This window comes from Mustela nivalis (genome assembly GCF_964662115.1).
Source record: "Mustela nivalis genome assembly, chromosome: 14".
Taxonomy (NCBI): Eukaryota; Metazoa; Chordata; class Mammalia; order Carnivora; family Mustelidae; genus Mustela; species Mustela nivalis.
In genome coordinates this window covers 4,324,001-4,340,701 of record NC_139033.1, presented here as the reverse complement: position 1 = coordinate 4,340,701, position 16,701 = coordinate 4,324,001, and the positions used below count along the sequence as shown (strand labels likewise).

Genomic DNA, 16,701 nt, shown 5'->3' with positions numbered 1-16,701 from the left:
CCTTCCTAGAATGATCCTGACCCGCCCCATGACTTCTTCTCTTTGTCTCCAGGACACACAGGTGCTGATGAGGTATCTCTCATCATCATTTGATGGGATCATTTAAAAGAATGTCCCTCATGCAGTTCAAACACTTGCACTGAGGGACAAGGAATACCACAGTGGCCCCGCAGGGAGTGGGCACCTACCCGGAGTGCAGTGTCCCGCACGCTGGCACAAGGGGACTGCAAGGCACAGAGCAGCACGTCCACCTCCTCCTGCTCTGCAAAGGCACAGCCATCCTCGCCACTGCTGCTGGCACACAGGGTGGTCAGGGTGTCTGACGCCAGAACCTAAGGAGGATTTTGATGTGCTGGGCTCAGTTCAGCAGACTACTTACTTCTGAGGAGTCAGACAGTGGGCCGGGCCATGGGCTGAGGAGCCCAGAGAGGGATCTGAACTGACAATGCCCATCCTAGAGCCCTAGTGGGGAACCCCCTGCTCCAGCCTAGGCCAGTGGCAGGCCCCAGGCAGAACCCCTCACTAGCTGAGAATGTTCGGGCTGGCTCTCTTAAAAGCAGCCCTTTAGCCCAAATCCAAATGAAGGCTGAGAAAGAGACCTAGGACTAGACCGCAAGCGCAGGGACCTGAACTCAGGGTCACAAACCGAGCTCTAGCAATAGCCAGCTAAAAACCAGATCACCTGTAGGCGGGGAGAGCCTGTCCCGATCACCCAAGTCAGAAGGCGCAGCATGGCCACTCGAGGCAGCAGCTCCGGGCCATTCTAAGAGAGAACAGCAGGTAAGTCAGGGTGAGGCTCTGGGGAAGGTCTATAACCAGGCCTGGCAGCACAAACAGCAGCATTCTCTCACTCTCAGGGAAACCCTGTCAGGTTTACCACTAACTCCATGGGAGCCAACCCCCGTCAGCCAACATCCTCTGAGACTCCAAACAGATCATTCTGAAACGTACTTGAGATTCACAGAATGTGAAATGCAAATGCCCCCCTAAACAGAGGGATACTTAACTTCATAAAAGTAGGAGAGAAACAGATAAAAAAAGGGGATACCAGTCTTTTACCCATTGTTGGCAAAGTTAATGACAATTTGAAGCTGTGTTGGGTATGGGGGGATGGGAACTCCTGGCTCCTGGTGAGGCTATAGGTCAGGACGTGCTGTGTGACCTAGTAACTCCACGCCCAAGAACGTGTCTCATGTGGGTGCACAGGGGGCCAGGGCACACCACAGTGCTTGCTGCTCACATGGGGAGAAGTTGGAAGCCACCTTAAAATATCTATCGACAGGGGCGCCTGGGTGGCTCAGAGGGTTAAAGCCTCTGCCTTCAGCTCAGGTCATGATCCCAGAGTCCTGGGATCGAGCCCCGCATCAGGCTCTCTGCTCAGCAGGAAGCCTGCTTCCCTTCCTCTCTCTCTGCCTGCTTCTCTGCCTACTTGTGATCTCTGTCCATCGAATAAATAAATAAAACCTTAAAAAAAATTAAAAAAAAAAAATATATATCTATTGACAGGTAAAGAGTTAAGTGAAACATGGTACCCCCACAGCAGAGAACCCTACACAGCCCGTGAAGCCACTGGCATGGGAGACCAGAATACATGATCATATGAAAGAAGCAGAGCCATCTGTTTTGGCCTTACTGTGTGGGGCGATTATTTTTTGTTTGTTTGTCTGTGTTCTTAGAATTTTTAAACATATGCATGCATTAATCTGTCACACTTTCAGAACATAATCTGTTAAGAAGGAAACCCTTCAGTGAATAAGGTCCAATCTCACAATCACAAGCAAGTCAGAGGCAGAGTGATCAGCGTAATCTTCTGATTTAGGAAAAAAACTTCACACAATAAATTGCTACAAAATCCTTCCATTTCTCCAGGTCAGAAACTCTCAGAAGCCCTGTAAGCTTCTTTGAGGCCGTGAGTGCTGCACTACAGAGCACACTTGGCCGCTGCTACACATTCATGCGCACACTCTGTGACCCCACCAGCACTGCTGATGGGCCAGCACGGAGAGCCCCTGCCTCCCTGACCCCCCTCAAACCAAGGGTAGAGCTGAGCAACCCTGCCAACCTCGTCCACACGTCCAGGGGGGTTGCTGGGAGAGGCCCTCAGCTGGGCATGGACGGTGAGGATCTGAAGAATCTGGGCCATGCGCTCCTCTTCCTCTTCGCTGTGGTGGGGCATCTCAGTCAGCACCATCTTCAGAAACGGGAAGACTAAGGAGAAGGCTGGTGCAGACAGGGGCGCAGCATCTGTGACAGCAAAAAGCGGACACAATCTTGCAGACATCTATAGAGCTGCTGCCTCAGTTTCCATCCTCAAAGTGTGTGGAGCGGGGGTCAAGGACGATGGAGGCCCTTTCTGACGCCCAGAAGCACGAATAGGATGACAGCTGGTAGCCCAATTCTGAATCCTGCTCCAACTCCAAACACTGCCCAGTTCCAGGAAGAGAGAGTTAAAACACACAAGCAGCTTACAGTAACGGGAAGCAAACTCCCAATGGAGGTCACAGAGACTCACAGAATACCAGGACTCAGAAATTCTCCATCTGGTCCAACCCCCCACTTTTCAGAGGAGGAAACAAAGGCCAGGAACAGAAGTGACTTGCCCAAGGCCACAGCCTCAGGAAGCCCTGGGTGGGGGGCACTGAGGCTCAAGCGCCTGCCGCACCTGCTGTACCAGCACATACGGCCCAGTGCCCACTGCCCTTCCCTGCCCTGTTCCTTACCTGGCTCACCCTTGCCCACTCTGCTGGTGATGGTGTGGCTGTGCAGCAGGGTCACCGCCCTCTTCACTGCCACGGACAGCTCTTCCTGGCACCATGACTTATCCAGGGCACACTCTGGCTTCAGCAGGCGTAGAGTCACGTGGCTCACCAAAGTGCCTGTGTCCAAGAGAAGAAACCCAAAGAGGATGACCAATACTGAGACATGGGATCTGCCCCAGGCACAAACCAGGGGCCCCAGGCACAGATGCCTCATGCTCTTACTTAAAAGTATTCAATGCTGCTATGCCAAAATGTCCTCAATCTAATTTCTCATTTCATCTTTGCGACAGCACTGGTCGGGGGAAGAATGCAGGTAGGCAGGCAGGAGCTGTCCTTCTGACACTAAGTCACACGTGAGCTACCCGGGGTTGTTCAGCAAAGGTTAAAGATCTGAAGCTCCCACATAATAAGCCCAGCCAGCCAATAAGTTTCAGCAGGCTCCAAAGGTGCCAATTTTCCACTCAGAACAGTTCCCAGATTCTAGCCTCACCCACAGGAACATCCCCTGTAAGCTAGGAAGTCTGTTTAACCCCCAACAGTGAAGTTACCATAATGTCCAGCCACCCTACCTGGTCTTCGTAGCTCCATAGCTAACAAAAAGCTAAGGGTCACAGAGACCCCTTATCAGGGACATGGGGCTGCTCAGGAGCTCTGGGCTGCACGTCCTGACCACATGGCACCAAACCAACCCCATTACCACTGAATTTCTGACTTCTTAGTTTTAAAACTGCTACAGAAAGATCACACTGATCAGTGGCTAAAAGTTCGTACTCAAGAGTGAAGGCACAGCAGACATAATGGGAGAGAGGAGGCGGCTCTATGTCCGCACTGAGGATATGCAGCTTGGGCTTCCAAGGCTGCTTCCATATGGAAACAGAAGTCAGAGGCCCAGACCACCATACACCTCCCCATAAGCGCCCCCGGAAGCACCCCCGCCCCCCTCCCAACCTGCTCTGGGCCATGCCCGCAGCCAGCAAACAAGAACTAACCCAAAGCCTTGAGCCTCGGGGGCATGACGCAGGCAGCCAAGGACAGGAAAGGGTTCTTGATCCTGGGAGCGGCCAGGGGAGATTTCAGCAAGGGCAGGAAAGAGTCGACCAAAACAGGGATATACTGGGTCAGGCCAGAGGGGTTCTTGGCCAGGATGGTGTCCAGCAGGCCCAGCGCCGCCTCCAGTTCACCGTCCAGCTGCAAGCAGAGTTGGCCCAGGAGGCAGGTCAGCAGGGCCTGCTCCAGACAGCGAGGAGCGGGTTTGGCCTGTCGGGACAACAGCCACTCACCTCCTGCAGCCGTCTCCGGATCTGCGCTTCCTTGTCCAGCTGGGCCTGCAGCATCTCCTTCTGCTTACTTGTCAGCTGTATCTCCTCTTTTATGCCTTTCTTCTTCTTTATCTCCTAAAATCAACGAGCAAATCAATTCCATTTCCAGGAAATGCACCTCCCTCCCCGCCACAGAGCAGGGAGAGACCAGTCCCACAGTAAGCACCATGCCAGCTCTAGTCTGTGATCTGGGCCCCCAAACCCACCATGTGGCCTCCCCAGCCTCCCACAGAGTCCACAGCCACCTGGTTTCCAGAGGATGGAGACAGCAGTGGAGAAGTAATTTCTTACTGGATTCTCTATTGACAAAGGCAAGAAGAGCCTTTTATATGTCAGAAAAACAAAAGTCCCTCAGTGTGCTGGAAAGGGTATTCTAATCATGCGGCTTCAGAATCTAAACCTTTGCCTCCCTCCTACAGACGCTCTCCCCCAGTATAAACTGCAGCCTGGAAAAGGCCAAGAAATCATTCATTCATTCAACAAGCATTTACTGAGCACCTCCATTGGTAGGGGAACCTGGGACTGGTGGAAGGGTCAGAAGAGTGTGCACAGGCCTCAGGATGACCCCAGGGAACAGTATACACGAAGTCAGGAAAGTCACCAGGCTGAGGCCACCAGGCTTAGCAGCCACCCCACATGTGACTCTTCCAGCACTCACCTCCTTGAGCTCCAGCTCGATGATCTGCTCCTTGAAGGAATAAGCTTTGTTCTCTCGCTTCATGTTAGCTTTCTTTATGCTGTCCTGCTGCGCACTGAAACATCAAAGCGGGTGATCAGCCAGCTTCAAATCAGCCAATAGGTCCTCCAGCCTCCCGCCAGTCGTGAAATCCCAGCTAGCCTTGAAGCTGCATGCCCCAGCAGTGTGCGAGCTACATGACACTGGGATACTCCTGTATCCCAGGCCTAAGCACGTGCCTGGAACAGAGCAGTACTTGTCCAACGAATGGATAAGCGATTTCATTTATTCCTTGAAACATTCACTCCTTAACCCTATAAAAGAGGCCTCTCCCTCTTACAGGTAACAAAATCAAGGCGTGAGGCAACTGAGCCTGCGAGTGGGTACTCACCTCTGGATAATGGATTTGTCATACAGCTCCCCAGCAGGGGTCTGCATGATGGCAAACTCCTCCCGCGTCACCTGGCGCAGCGCAGGGTTCTGCACGGAGGCAGTGATGGTGCTGATGAGCTGCGGAAGGACCTGGTCCGGGGACAGGATGGACAGGGAGCCCATGGCATTCATGGAAGACTGTCAGACAAACACAAAGACGGTCAAGGTGTGCCAAGGCTGGCACTGCAGAGGGGTCCTGCCATGCCTAAATGTCCCCGGCTCTTTTTCTTGACCGTGCCTCCTCTTCTCTCTGAGCACTGCCCACCAGAGTAGACAGCCGCAGTGTGAGCCTGCCTTCTCGGCAAGCATTTCCCACTTGGTCTGGTACCAGTACCCTGACTGGGTGTCACATTCCCCCTCTACTCTTAGTGTCCATGGCACAGGTCAAGCTACTCCTACCTCTTCTGGAGGTGGGCATGTGACCTATCTCAAAAAGACAGGGCCAGGACACCCAGGGCAGTGAGACCCCATGCCAGTGAAAATGACTGGAAAATGCAAACTTTCCACTGGAGCTGATGGGGGATGAGCTGTACATCTGGAAGTGTATCAACTGCCCCTCTAGGAGAGAAGGGGAGACTGCTGGAGAATGAAGCCACACTTCACGGACAGCAGAGATGAGAGTCAGACGGGAGAGACAGAGAGATGGAGAGCAAGAGAGCTGCCACCTACAGTGTCCTCAAGGTAACAACTAAGTCCCCGTACCGAGCATCACAGTGACCAGCCATACCGTGACTCAGAAGCAGGAGGATCCCTCTCATGCTTAAACCACTTTGCATTTTCTGTCACTTGCAACCCAAGGGGTCCAAGGCCGCACTTCACCACACCTACATCTATTTCACTGAAGCATCTGTGACCTGGAGCCAGAATTAGTCCACATGCCAATCACCTGGTTCAGGGGACTCTGCGTGGTGATCCTAGGGATGATCTGATCCAGGTGCCTGGTGATGAAGGCTTCCAGGTCAATCTTCATCCTGGCAAGAAGCGTCGGCCAGAGTCCAGCCTGCACTGCCACTGTAGGAAAGGGAAACAATTTGAGGCCTTCTGCCCGCCTGCCCTTATCCTGCCCCTCCTGTAACCGCCCCCAGCACAGACCTAAGGATGGGTGGTGTGAGATGATCAGCATCTCCTGGGCCAGCTGTTCGGTGTTGGTGATGTCACCCTCCAGTCCTGGCACCCCAGAGATCACACAAAGAGCCTCCTGCAGGACCCTCGGGGGGACATACGCTTTGCCTGCCTCAGTCACCTCACCAGCGTCCGTCACCAGAGCCTCCAAGGGTAGCACCTACAAGGGAACAACTCATGAGCTCACACTGCTCTGAGCCCTGGGCCAGCCTGGCACATAAGAGACAAAAGCAGCAGGGACACAGCAGCCTTTCACACATGTCGCTCTCTGGAGCTCCTGCTAGAGTGAAGACTGATGCCCAGCTCCCAAAACAGGACCTGCAGGCTGGGAGATGTGCCTAGAAGGAGGAAGCACAAGTGACTTTGTAACTAAGATGCCCATGGTGGGAAAGGCAGCCACAGAAACTGGGCCAGGAGACCTAGGCAGAGACCACAAGTCTGTCACTGGCCTATATCCCTCAAGGAGGATTAGGGGGGAAGGGAGGGAGAGAAAGAGGGCACAAAGAGCACTGAGAAGGGACCAGGTCTTTGGGGTCACTTCTGCCAACCACTGGCTGGAGACCCATGGCCAAGTCAGTTCAGTTCCAGAGCCCTGGACAACTCATATAAAGTAAGGCTATTTAGCCTGTCTACCTTTTAATAGCAGTATGAAAAAAAGCAAAAGAGAGAATGGGTAGCAAATGCTCTAAAAATTATAAAGTGCTTTAAAAACAGAGTGTTTCTCCATTACTCAAGAATAAAACTACATGTCATGATACATGAGAAGAAAGAAAAGCATCTCTGAAAAGAATTACGAATTACAAGAAACAAAGGTGTTATCAGAGCTCAAGAGCAGGGCAGAAGATTCTGGCAATACATAGTATCTGAGTGAGAAAAGCCCAGGAAGAGACCAGCCAAACTCCCTCGGCATAACCCGGAGGGCCGAGCACATCAGCAAGCCCCAGTTCTGACCCCTGATGCCCTCACCTTGTGGGAACTGAGGACAGCCTTCAGCTCCTCCAGGAGCCCGAATGCCAGCTTAAAGCCCCCAAGAGAGGACAGCAGCTTCCGGACCGTGTGCTGGGCCTGCCGGCGCACGCGCCAGGTGCGGCTCAGGAGCACTGCCACCAGCGCCCGGTGGTACTGCCTGCAAGCACAGGGACACGGCACCGTGGTGGGGGCGGGCGTGGAGCTCTCCGCAGCCAGCCCCCCGACAGTGCACGCACCACCGATTCTCAAGCTCCCACCACAGTTTGCCTCCCCCCTTGACCCAATGGGGAAAGGTAAACAAGCTTCACGTACTGAACTTTGTTGCCTGTGAGTCTCTGCGGGTGGTCAAGGAAAAGCCTCTCTGTCAGATGCAACACGGTACACAGGGCTGGGAGGGGAGACAAACAGAAGTGTTTTTAAAATACAGAACACATGGGGGCGCCTGGGTGGCTCAGTGGGTTAAGCCTCTGCCTTCGGCTCAGGTCATGATCTCAGGGTCCTGGGATCGAGCCCCGCATTGGGCTCTCTGCTCAGTAGGGAGCCTGCTTCCCCTCTCCCTGCCTGCCTCTCTGCCTACATGTAATGTCTGCCTGTCAAATAAATAAATGAAATCTTTAAAAAAAAAAAAAAAAAGAAGGGAATCTTTAAAATACAGAACACATGCACAGTGCCTGGGTGGCTCAGTCTGTTAAGCACCTGGCTCTTGGTTTTGGCTCAACTCATGATCTCAGGGTCATGAGATCGAGCCCTGCATTGGGCTCTGCACTTAGCAGGGAATCAGCCTGAGATTCTCTCTCTCTCTCTCCCTTTGCTCCTCCCCCACATGCACACGTGTGCGTGCTCTCTCTGATAATAAAATCTTCAAAAAGATATATAGAACACATCCAGAAAGAACTGGAAAGCCTGGAAAATGAACACTAAAATGTAAATGTGACTATCATTTATCAATGTGAAAGTACAGCTCATCTGAAGTCCTGTTTTTGCTGACAATGCACACATGTATTTTAAACTAATGAAAAATATATGCTTTATTCTACTTCATTAAAAATTACTGTGCAGGGCACCTGGGTGGCTCAGTGAGTTAAGCCTCTGCATTTGGCTCAGGTCATGATCTCAGAGTCCTGGGATCGAGGCCCGCATCAGGCTCTCTGCTCGGCAGGGAGCCTGCTTCCTCCTCTCTCTCTCTCTCTCTCTCTCTCTGCCTCTCTGCCTACTTGTGATCTCTCTCTGTCAAATAAATAAATAAAATCTGAAAAAAAAAATTACCGTGCAGTTCTAAAAAAAATAAACAGATGAAGACATAGGCATACTGGAGTAGAATGACTGCCAAGTCTATACAGCACAATGCATACAGCAGACATGCTATCATTTGTGTAAAAAAGGTGAAGAACCAATCTAGAAAGGTATCTCCTGGTATAAACATAAAATACCAAGGATACAGAGAAGCTAATACAACTGGTTGTATTTTATCTCTAGCCAGAGATCAAAGCAGGGGTATGACTATTAAATAGGCCCTCTTGGATCTTTTATTTTTGAATTACGTGATTGTATTTCCTATATAAGAACTGACTTTTTTTTTTTTTTAGCATCAAGAAGTGACTAACAGTTTTAGCTCATTAATAGGATGTTGTGATTTATGAGTCAAAAGACTTTTCAAATCACCGATTAGCAGCAGACACCCCTAAGGCAACCTAGAATTTTAAACATACACTTAAAGATCAACTGTTCCTTCTCTCCCGGGAGAGAAACCAGTAGTTTTGTGTCTCCTGGTGGGGGAGTACAGCGAGCCACACTCCACCAGAGCTTCTCAGCTGTCTTGTAATACAAGAAAACCTCCAAGACAGCACCAATTACCCAATCAGCTATAATTACACCTAATATCACAGCCCCGCAACCATTAGTGCTCTGTCTCCACAAATCAACCCACTCCCCCATTCCTCAGCCTTCCATGGCCCACAGAGGTACATTCATTCCCACAGCAGCCAACGGCACTGCGGCTGACCCCAGCACTGTGACTGAGGTTTTTACCTGTCAAGACAACAAGCAGTCAGGGGCGGGTCCTCTCTGAAGACCCACCAAAGACACTGAGGCCCAACCTCAAGTTTAAGTAAGTTCAACTAAGTAACTCACCATCCTCTGAAGCCATAAGCAGGAATTTCTCAGAAGTGAAAATCTGCTTCTTTTCATCTACAATCAGCTGCCAGAAACCACTCAGTTTGGCCTCTGCAAGAAACCAAAGGTCACTCCACGACATAGCTCAGTCTGTCTGCCGTGGCTGGGCCCCTCCTGCCTGAAGCTGCTGGGGCTGTTCTGCACTGACAGACCCTCTTCTACAGCAGGGCTGGGTCACTCCTAGGCTCACTGTCTCTCCCTCCATGTTCTGAGAACCAACCAGCCCTTTCGGTATTACAGCCTCTGTGAAAACGTTCAGTGGTTCTCTGCTGCCTATAGGAGCGCAGGCAAGCATTTTCCACCTGGAATTCCCACCTACTCCAGGTGCCAGGCTGAACTACTTGACATTCACACACGGTGCCTCCCCTGACTCAGGCTGGTTTGAACTCACACTGGGCTGTGGAAATCCTTCCAGTTGGTGAAATCTTTCCTAACCTTCAGGGCCCTAGTCCAAATGCTCCCTCCTTCATGAACCTTTCCTGATAGCCAAACACCTCAACTAAAAGTAATCCCTCCTTCAAAATTGCCTGAAAGCCACATTTTTGTCTTCAACTACAGATGTCTTTTTTCATCTCCTCTCTCCCACTACAGTGAAGCAGCTGAAAATGTGTGGAAGCATGGTCACGTTCATCTCCACCTCCCTGCCAAGGCACCCAATGAAGTATGAGAAGAGCTGAACTCCACTTCTAACCACAAGAATAAGTTCACGTACATCTGCAGGCAGAGTGGGACTAAAGCAAGCATGGAATACAGAGAAAGCACTTTAGGCTGCCCCGATCTGGAATCTTTTCCAAGGGTTGTTCAGTATGTAATATGGCATTTACACAGTATGCTACCTGGTGTGTTTGGTCAATTACACACTGACTATTTCTGGACATGGTAAACTGTCCAGGGAAGGGAACTCAGTGGCTAGAAGACTGGCTGTGGGGGAGCTTTTCAAGTCACACTCTAGAAATGTATAACCAATTAAAAAATACCCCACTATCCTAAACCCAGGTCAGTCTGGGCATTATATACAAACCCCCATCCCAGAGCACTAGAACAAGAGGGCAAAGGAGAGTGACAGGAGTCCCCTGACTATACTCCCACATGCCACTGTGACCCTAAGACTCATCCCTGCAGATGACAAGGAGCCCTGTGGCTGACCCACTGTGGTAGTGACCAAGCTGGTCCTGTGAAATCCTCAACATCAAGTCACTCCTCCCAGGGACCCTGGATGAGGCCTCATCTGCTACCATGGGGAATTAGTGTAGACCCTTACCAGCCTGCGAGTCAGCCACAGAAAGCTTTGAGAGCAGCAAGGCTGCAGCGACCCCTTCGGTGACTGTGGGGACCTGAGTGCTTTGGGAGGCTGCCTTCTCCACCGTCTGGATGAGCAAAGGCAGCAAGTCCAGGGCCTGCAATAGTGTATCACCTGTGGAGAGAGGACCAGCACCTTATAACACACTCCGTCAAGCATAAGATTACTCGTGAAGAACACAATCCAACTAAAATGCTACAGTCACCTTGTCAGACACTGTGAGGTAGGGGAACTAGAACCAAACTCTACAATCATAATGTTACAGACAGCAGGATCCTCATAAATCCAATAGTCTAGCTATTCATTTGCTTGGTAAGAAAAACAGACCAAGAGAGATTAAGTAAGATGCCCGTGGACACTGAGCTGATTCGGGGAGCCAGGGACACTGCAAACCCACCAATTTCTTTCTGGGGCTTTTCCCCCGACTGCCAACTCAATTCCAAAACCAGAACCAATACGCTGACCTATGAATTAAACCCATTAAATAAATAAAGTGGAAATCTGTTAAAATTATAGCTAAATCAATGTTTTCTTAACTACTAAACATTTCATTTGGAAGACATCATGGATTTGAATTAAAAAAAAAATGTTTAAAGGTTTATTTTCTATTATGTATTTCAAAAGCACCAAGTAGAAACAGCTCAAGCTGAAGAAACGTTTAAACCAAGTCTCTGCTATCTAGAACTCAATCTAAAATCAAGACTGAGGGATGCCTGTGTGGCTTAGTCAGTTAAGTGTCTGCCTTAAGCTCAGGTCATGACCCCAGGGTCCTGGGATTGAGTCCCACATCAGGCTCCCTAGTCAATGGGGAGTCTGCTTCTCCCTCTGCCTGCCGCTCCCACTCCTTGTACTCTCTCTCTCTGACAAATAAAATCTTTTTAAAATAATAAATATTGGGGTCACCTGGGTGGCTCAGTGGGTTAAGCCGCTGCCTTCAGCTCAGGTCATGATCTCAGGGTCCTGGGATCGAGCCCCACATCGGGCTCTCTGCTCAGCAGGGAGCCTGCTTCCCTCTCTCTCTCTCTCTCTCTCTGCCTGCCTCTCTGCCTACTTGTGATCTCTGTCTGTCAAATAAATAAATAAAAACTTTAAAAAAATTAAAATTAAAAGTAAAATAAAATAATAAATAAATAAATAAATAAAATCAAGATTGACTGGGGCACCTAGGTGGCTCAGTGGGTTGGGGCCTCTGCCTTCGGCTGGGGTCGTGATCCCAGGGTCCTGGGATTGAGCCCCACATTGGGCTCTTGTTCAGTGGGGAGCCTCCTTCCCTTCCTTTCTCTCTGCCTGCCTCTCTGCCTACTTGTGATCTCTGTCAAATAAATAAATAAAATCTTTAAAAAAGAAAAAATCAAGACTGATCAATGCAGCAGAACTGCAAACTGACAGAGGAGTACGGGCACTCCTCCATGCAATCAGATAAGAGACAGAGAAGGGACACCCTTCCATGCAATCAGCAACTCTGGAATCTCCTAGATGTTTCTTTAAACACAGTTCATCAGGGGCACCTGGGTGGCTTAGTTGTTAAGTGTCTGCCTTTAGCTCAGGTCATGATCCCAAGGTCTTGGGATCGAGTCCCGCATCGGGCTCCCTGCTCGGTGGGAAGCCTGCTTCTCCTTCTCCCACTCCCCTTGTTTGTGTTCCCCTCTCGCAGTGTTTCTCTCAGTCAAATAAATAAATAAAATCTTTTTAAAAATAAATAAATAGATAAATAAATAATTCGCACAGTTCATCAGGACTGTACACTTTTTTTTTTTTTTTAAAGGAAACACATTTTTTTTTTAAAAGATTTTATTTATTTATTTGTCAGAGAGAGAGTGAGCGAGAGCGAGCATAGGCAGACAGAGTGGAAGGCAAAGTCAGAGGGAGAAGCAGGCTCCCTGCGGAGCAAAGAGCCCGATGTGGGACTCGATCCCAGGAAGCTGGGATCATGACCTGAGCCGAAGGCAGCTGCTTAACCAACTGAGCCACCCAGGCGTCCCAGGACTGTACACTTTTTTTAAAGGAAATACCAGCCTATCTCGGAGGTGGTGATTTTTACCGTGGAGATCTAGTTCCTATGCAGACTGGAACATTTCCTCTAGCTTTACTTAGGAAAGAGATGGATACCCACGCCTAAGATTTGTCAGCACCACAGAAAAGGCAGTGATTGGTTTTTAGTTAAGTCCAACAAAACGTTTCTATGAAGCTGGAGTTTTTGAATCAGGCCTCTCACGATCACTTCCGCATGACTTCAGATGATACAGTGACAGGTTCTAGACCCAGGCCCTCTCTGAATAAAGCTTCATAACTTGGAGATCTGATAAAGGGGAAAAGCCAAAATCTGTTGTGAAGACTGGGCACTAATTCGAGGCTTTGTGGATGACTAAGACCGATGCTCCCAGAGGCTTAAAAAAGAAGTGATGCCGAGTAAGCTGGACAGCAAGGGAAAGCCAGGGACCGTGAGGATGCCCGGAAGACTCGGTCACCCCCGCAGGACAGGCATCTCACCTCGGAAGCAGGCCAACATGCACTGCAGATAGGCATGCCTCACTGCAGAGGTGGAAGTCTTAAGGCTGAAGGCTTTCTTGAACCATTCGGTGAGCTTCTTGGGCACTTCTGTGGTGAACCGGTTACACCAGAGAGCCAAGACAGAGACCGCATGCACCAAGGTGCCTTCGTGAACTAGGGCAAGAAGCAGAAGTCTGGTCAGTTCAGTGTCTTAGGCCCACGTCCAACCACCAGCAGCAGCGCCCTAAAGCAAGCAGGAGCACAAGGGGGAGGAAGCAGTAATGCTTCAGGGGAGGTCTGCCTTGAGAAGGGGTTCATGGCAGCTGTGAAGGTGAAAACCAGAATCAGCTCGAGTCCAGACTGCATCCTCCCCATGCTGTAGTTACCTTCTTGCTGGAGAAACGGGATGAACAGCTCAGCCACGGTCCCATTCAGGACTTGACTAGAAGGCCCAGACACCACGTGATGACTGACACTCCCGATCCCTGGAAGGCAGGGGATTTCCTGCTCAGCATAAAACCACAAACTCGAGATTCTTCTTGCCGTTGCCCACTTCCCTAGCAGCCAAGTCTCTCCTCTGGCCATCACTGCCCTTCCCTCAATCCCCCCTACAGATGATCTCTCCTTCTCCACAGAAGCCAGGTCTCCCGCTAGACTCAAACAAGTCCCACTGGCCCCACAGGAAGGCAGCAGAGTCCTGGAAGCCAGGCTGGGATGTCCAGGACTGTCAGAGGAGTCAAGATCCAATAGAGGACCTGCCTTACCCACCAGTTACATTACACCTCATCTACTACTACGCTTACCACTACCCCAGGAGAGATTCTGTACCTGAGAGGACGCTAATCTTCTGGGCTACGATAGTCAGTTTTCCCTCAGAGCCTGAGAGGAGAGAAAGCAAAGATTCAAAATTCACATCTGTCACATTTTCCCAGAGGGTGAATGTGGTCATGTGTGTGACACCAAGATACAGTTTCTGATTCCTGAAGCAGCCTTTGTTTGTGAAGCTGCCTTTAAAATAACATTCACTAGATTTTTTTTTCCTGACTAAAACCGTAATATGTTCTCACAGAAAACTTGAGAAACAAAAAATATGAAGGAAAACATTTAGGGATGCCTGGGTGGCTCAGTCGGTTAAGTATTTGCCTTTGGTTCAGGTCATGATCCCAGGGTCCTGGGATCGAGTCCCGCATCAGGCTCTTTACTCATTGGGGCATTTACTTCTCCCTCTGCCTGCCACTCCCCCTGCTTGTGTGCTCTCTCTCTGACAAATAAATAAAATCTTTAGAAATAAATAAAGTAAAATTCATGTTTATAAAGAAAATAAAAACATTTTACAATCACCCATGTGTCCACTACCCAAAGACATTATGAACATTTTGATGTGTTTCCCTCTAGATTTTCCCTTCATGCATACAATAATGTCTACACTTAAAAAAAAAAACAAACTGAGATTACCCCCATCTACACTGCCCTCCCTACTCATGCTTCTGTTCACTTCACACATTCACATTCTACTGTGAGCATTCTCTCGACCACACAGCCTTGACACAAGCAGACTCAGGAGACGCACTTCCCCAGCAGGTCCCAGCACCCACACCTCAGCCATCCCCCCACCCCCCCAGCCAGGAAGCCTTGCTCACCGCTGAGGATCGCAAACAGGTGCCTGGTCAAGGCTTCTGTCGCCGCAGAATCGCTGCACTGGCGGGCCAGGTTCCGCAGTGCCAGCACAGCTTCGTCCATCAGGCGGGGACTGTTGGACTTGAGCTGACCTGGACACAGACGGCCGCAGCTCAGAAGCCACCGAGAGCCAAGCCATCTGGGACTTCAGCTCAGTCTTTTCCACATTCCCAACTCTCCCACCCCAGCGAGGTACTCTCCTAAAGAAGCTCAAGAAACTATGCAAGTGTAGTTTCTTTTTTAAACTGAGCTGTCCCCTGCCCTTTCTCCTAAAGTAACTGGGAAAATGGCAACCAAAACCCAAGGTGCCATCCTAGGGGTCAGAGAGGGGTCATGGTACTCACTGGCCAGTCCTTTCACGATGTCCAGGGCATACTGGCTGAGATCAAGAGTCACCGATGCCAGCAGACTGGAGATAGCTAAGGGGGACAGAAAGTACACAGCACGTCTGTCTCAGGTATAAATGCCCATTTCTGCTGTACACCCCAGCCAATGCCGTCAGACCTGCTGTCCAGCTGCAAAGAACCCTGACCACTCTTCATCTTCAAGAGCAGTCACACCTTTGTCGCTTCTTTCAAGTGCCATCAAGTTCATACTGTCTAGAGCAGAGGTTCCTTTTTTTTTCCCCTAAAGATTTTATTTATTTGACAGAGACACAGTGAAAGAGGGAACACAAGCAGGGGGAGCAGGACAGAGAGAAGCAGGCTTCCCGCTAAGCAGGGAGCCTGATGCAGGGCTTGATCCCAGGACCCTGGGATCATGACCTGAGCCGAAGGCAGACACTTAATGACTAAGCCACGCAGGCGCCCCTAGAACAGAGGTTTCTAACCTGAATGGTTTTCCAAAAGGTTCTTAGACCTCTAAAATTGTTCGCAGTATTCTAAGCAGATATACTTTCGTGCATCCTGTTAGCAAAAGGGCTCATGACTTTCAACATATTCTCAAAAGGGCCCCTGATCTCTCTCTCAAGGTCCCAACAAGGTAAACAGGGAATATATACTTCACTCCACCCCCACCGCTTCTGCTGCCAAGGATCAGAGACGCAGCGTACCAGGAAACCCATCCCCCTCCCACCATCCTGTCTGGTGGTGACCTACTTTCAATAACATTCTCTGGACTCCTAAGTAAGGACTTCTGTATGGTGGGCAGTATCAGATCCTTAAATTCCGCGTGGGACATGTACCGGAGCAAAGGGGCACAGTTATCCTAGAAAGAGAAAGGGGTCAGACACCCAGACCTCGTGGGAACAGATGAAGAATAAAGAACAGCGTGGAATCAGAATTTAAACTGGATTTAGCTCGTCCAACTAAGGTCCACTTCTCACTCACCAACAGATACTTCTGAGGCTTCACTTTGCTCATCAGGATGTTCTTCATATAAAAATCCAGCAGGGCACTCTAGAGAATACAAAGCCTGTTTAGACCAACATTCTGAGTATGTCACCACTGACCTAAAAGATCCCTTTTGTGGGAGATTACAATTTGTAATTGTAACAATTACAAATCAGTAAAAAAACGAAATCTATACATACATACATAAACAAATAAAATACAAATCAGAGCCCAAATTTCAGTGTCACGCAGTTTGCCCACTGATCACGACACTCATTATTTTAAAACCTTCAACAGCTTTCCAGAGCTGCTGGGATTCAGTCCAAAGTCCTTGGCCAGGCTGCCAAGCTGCCTGCTAGCCTGTGCTGCCTCTCACACCTCTCCAGCCACCCTCGCCTCCCCGCCAGGTTTCTCGTAGGCTGCTTTCTCTGCCCAAAATACCCCTCTTCACCTC

The 16,701-nt window shown here is 49.9% G+C and overlaps 1 protein-coding gene across 1 annotated transcript in view; it reads right to left on the bottom strand.

Annotated features, from left to right (window-relative positions):
- The window catches only part of GCN1 (GCN1 activator of EIF2AK4), a 60,557-nt gene that overhangs the window by 28,237 nt on the left and 15,619 nt on the right, over window positions 1-16,701 (bottom strand). The window contains exons 8-28 of the mRNA XM_082699685.1: window positions 16,245-16,313; window positions 16,014-16,122; window positions 15,261-15,335; window positions 14,880-15,008; window positions 14,068-14,118; window positions 13,626-13,724; window positions 13,240-13,413; window positions 10,711-10,863; window positions 9,408-9,500; window positions 7,590-7,665; window positions 7,275-7,434; window positions 6,279-6,468; window positions 6,073-6,197; window positions 5,146-5,324; window positions 4,737-4,830; window positions 4,040-4,153; window positions 3,749-3,947; window positions 2,721-2,876; window positions 2,063-2,244; window positions 683-763; window positions 189-332 (exon numbers count right to left, since the gene is read on the bottom strand). Coding sequence (XP_082555811.1) covers window positions 189-332; window positions 683-763; window positions 2,063-2,244; window positions 2,721-2,876; window positions 3,749-3,947; window positions 4,040-4,153; window positions 4,737-4,830; window positions 5,146-5,324; window positions 6,073-6,197; window positions 6,279-6,468; window positions 7,275-7,434; window positions 7,590-7,665; window positions 9,408-9,500; window positions 10,711-10,863; window positions 13,240-13,413; window positions 13,626-13,724; window positions 14,068-14,118; window positions 14,880-15,008; window positions 15,261-15,335; window positions 16,014-16,122; window positions 16,245-16,313 — 2,652 coding nt within the window. The remainder of the gene's footprint in view (window positions 1-188; window positions 333-682; window positions 764-2,062; window positions 2,245-2,720; window positions 2,877-3,748; window positions 3,948-4,039; window positions 4,154-4,736; window positions 4,831-5,145; window positions 5,325-6,072; window positions 6,198-6,278; window positions 6,469-7,274; window positions 7,435-7,589; window positions 7,666-9,407; window positions 9,501-10,710; window positions 10,864-13,239; window positions 13,414-13,625; window positions 13,725-14,067; window positions 14,119-14,879; window positions 15,009-15,260; window positions 15,336-16,013; window positions 16,123-16,244; window positions 16,314-16,701) is intronic.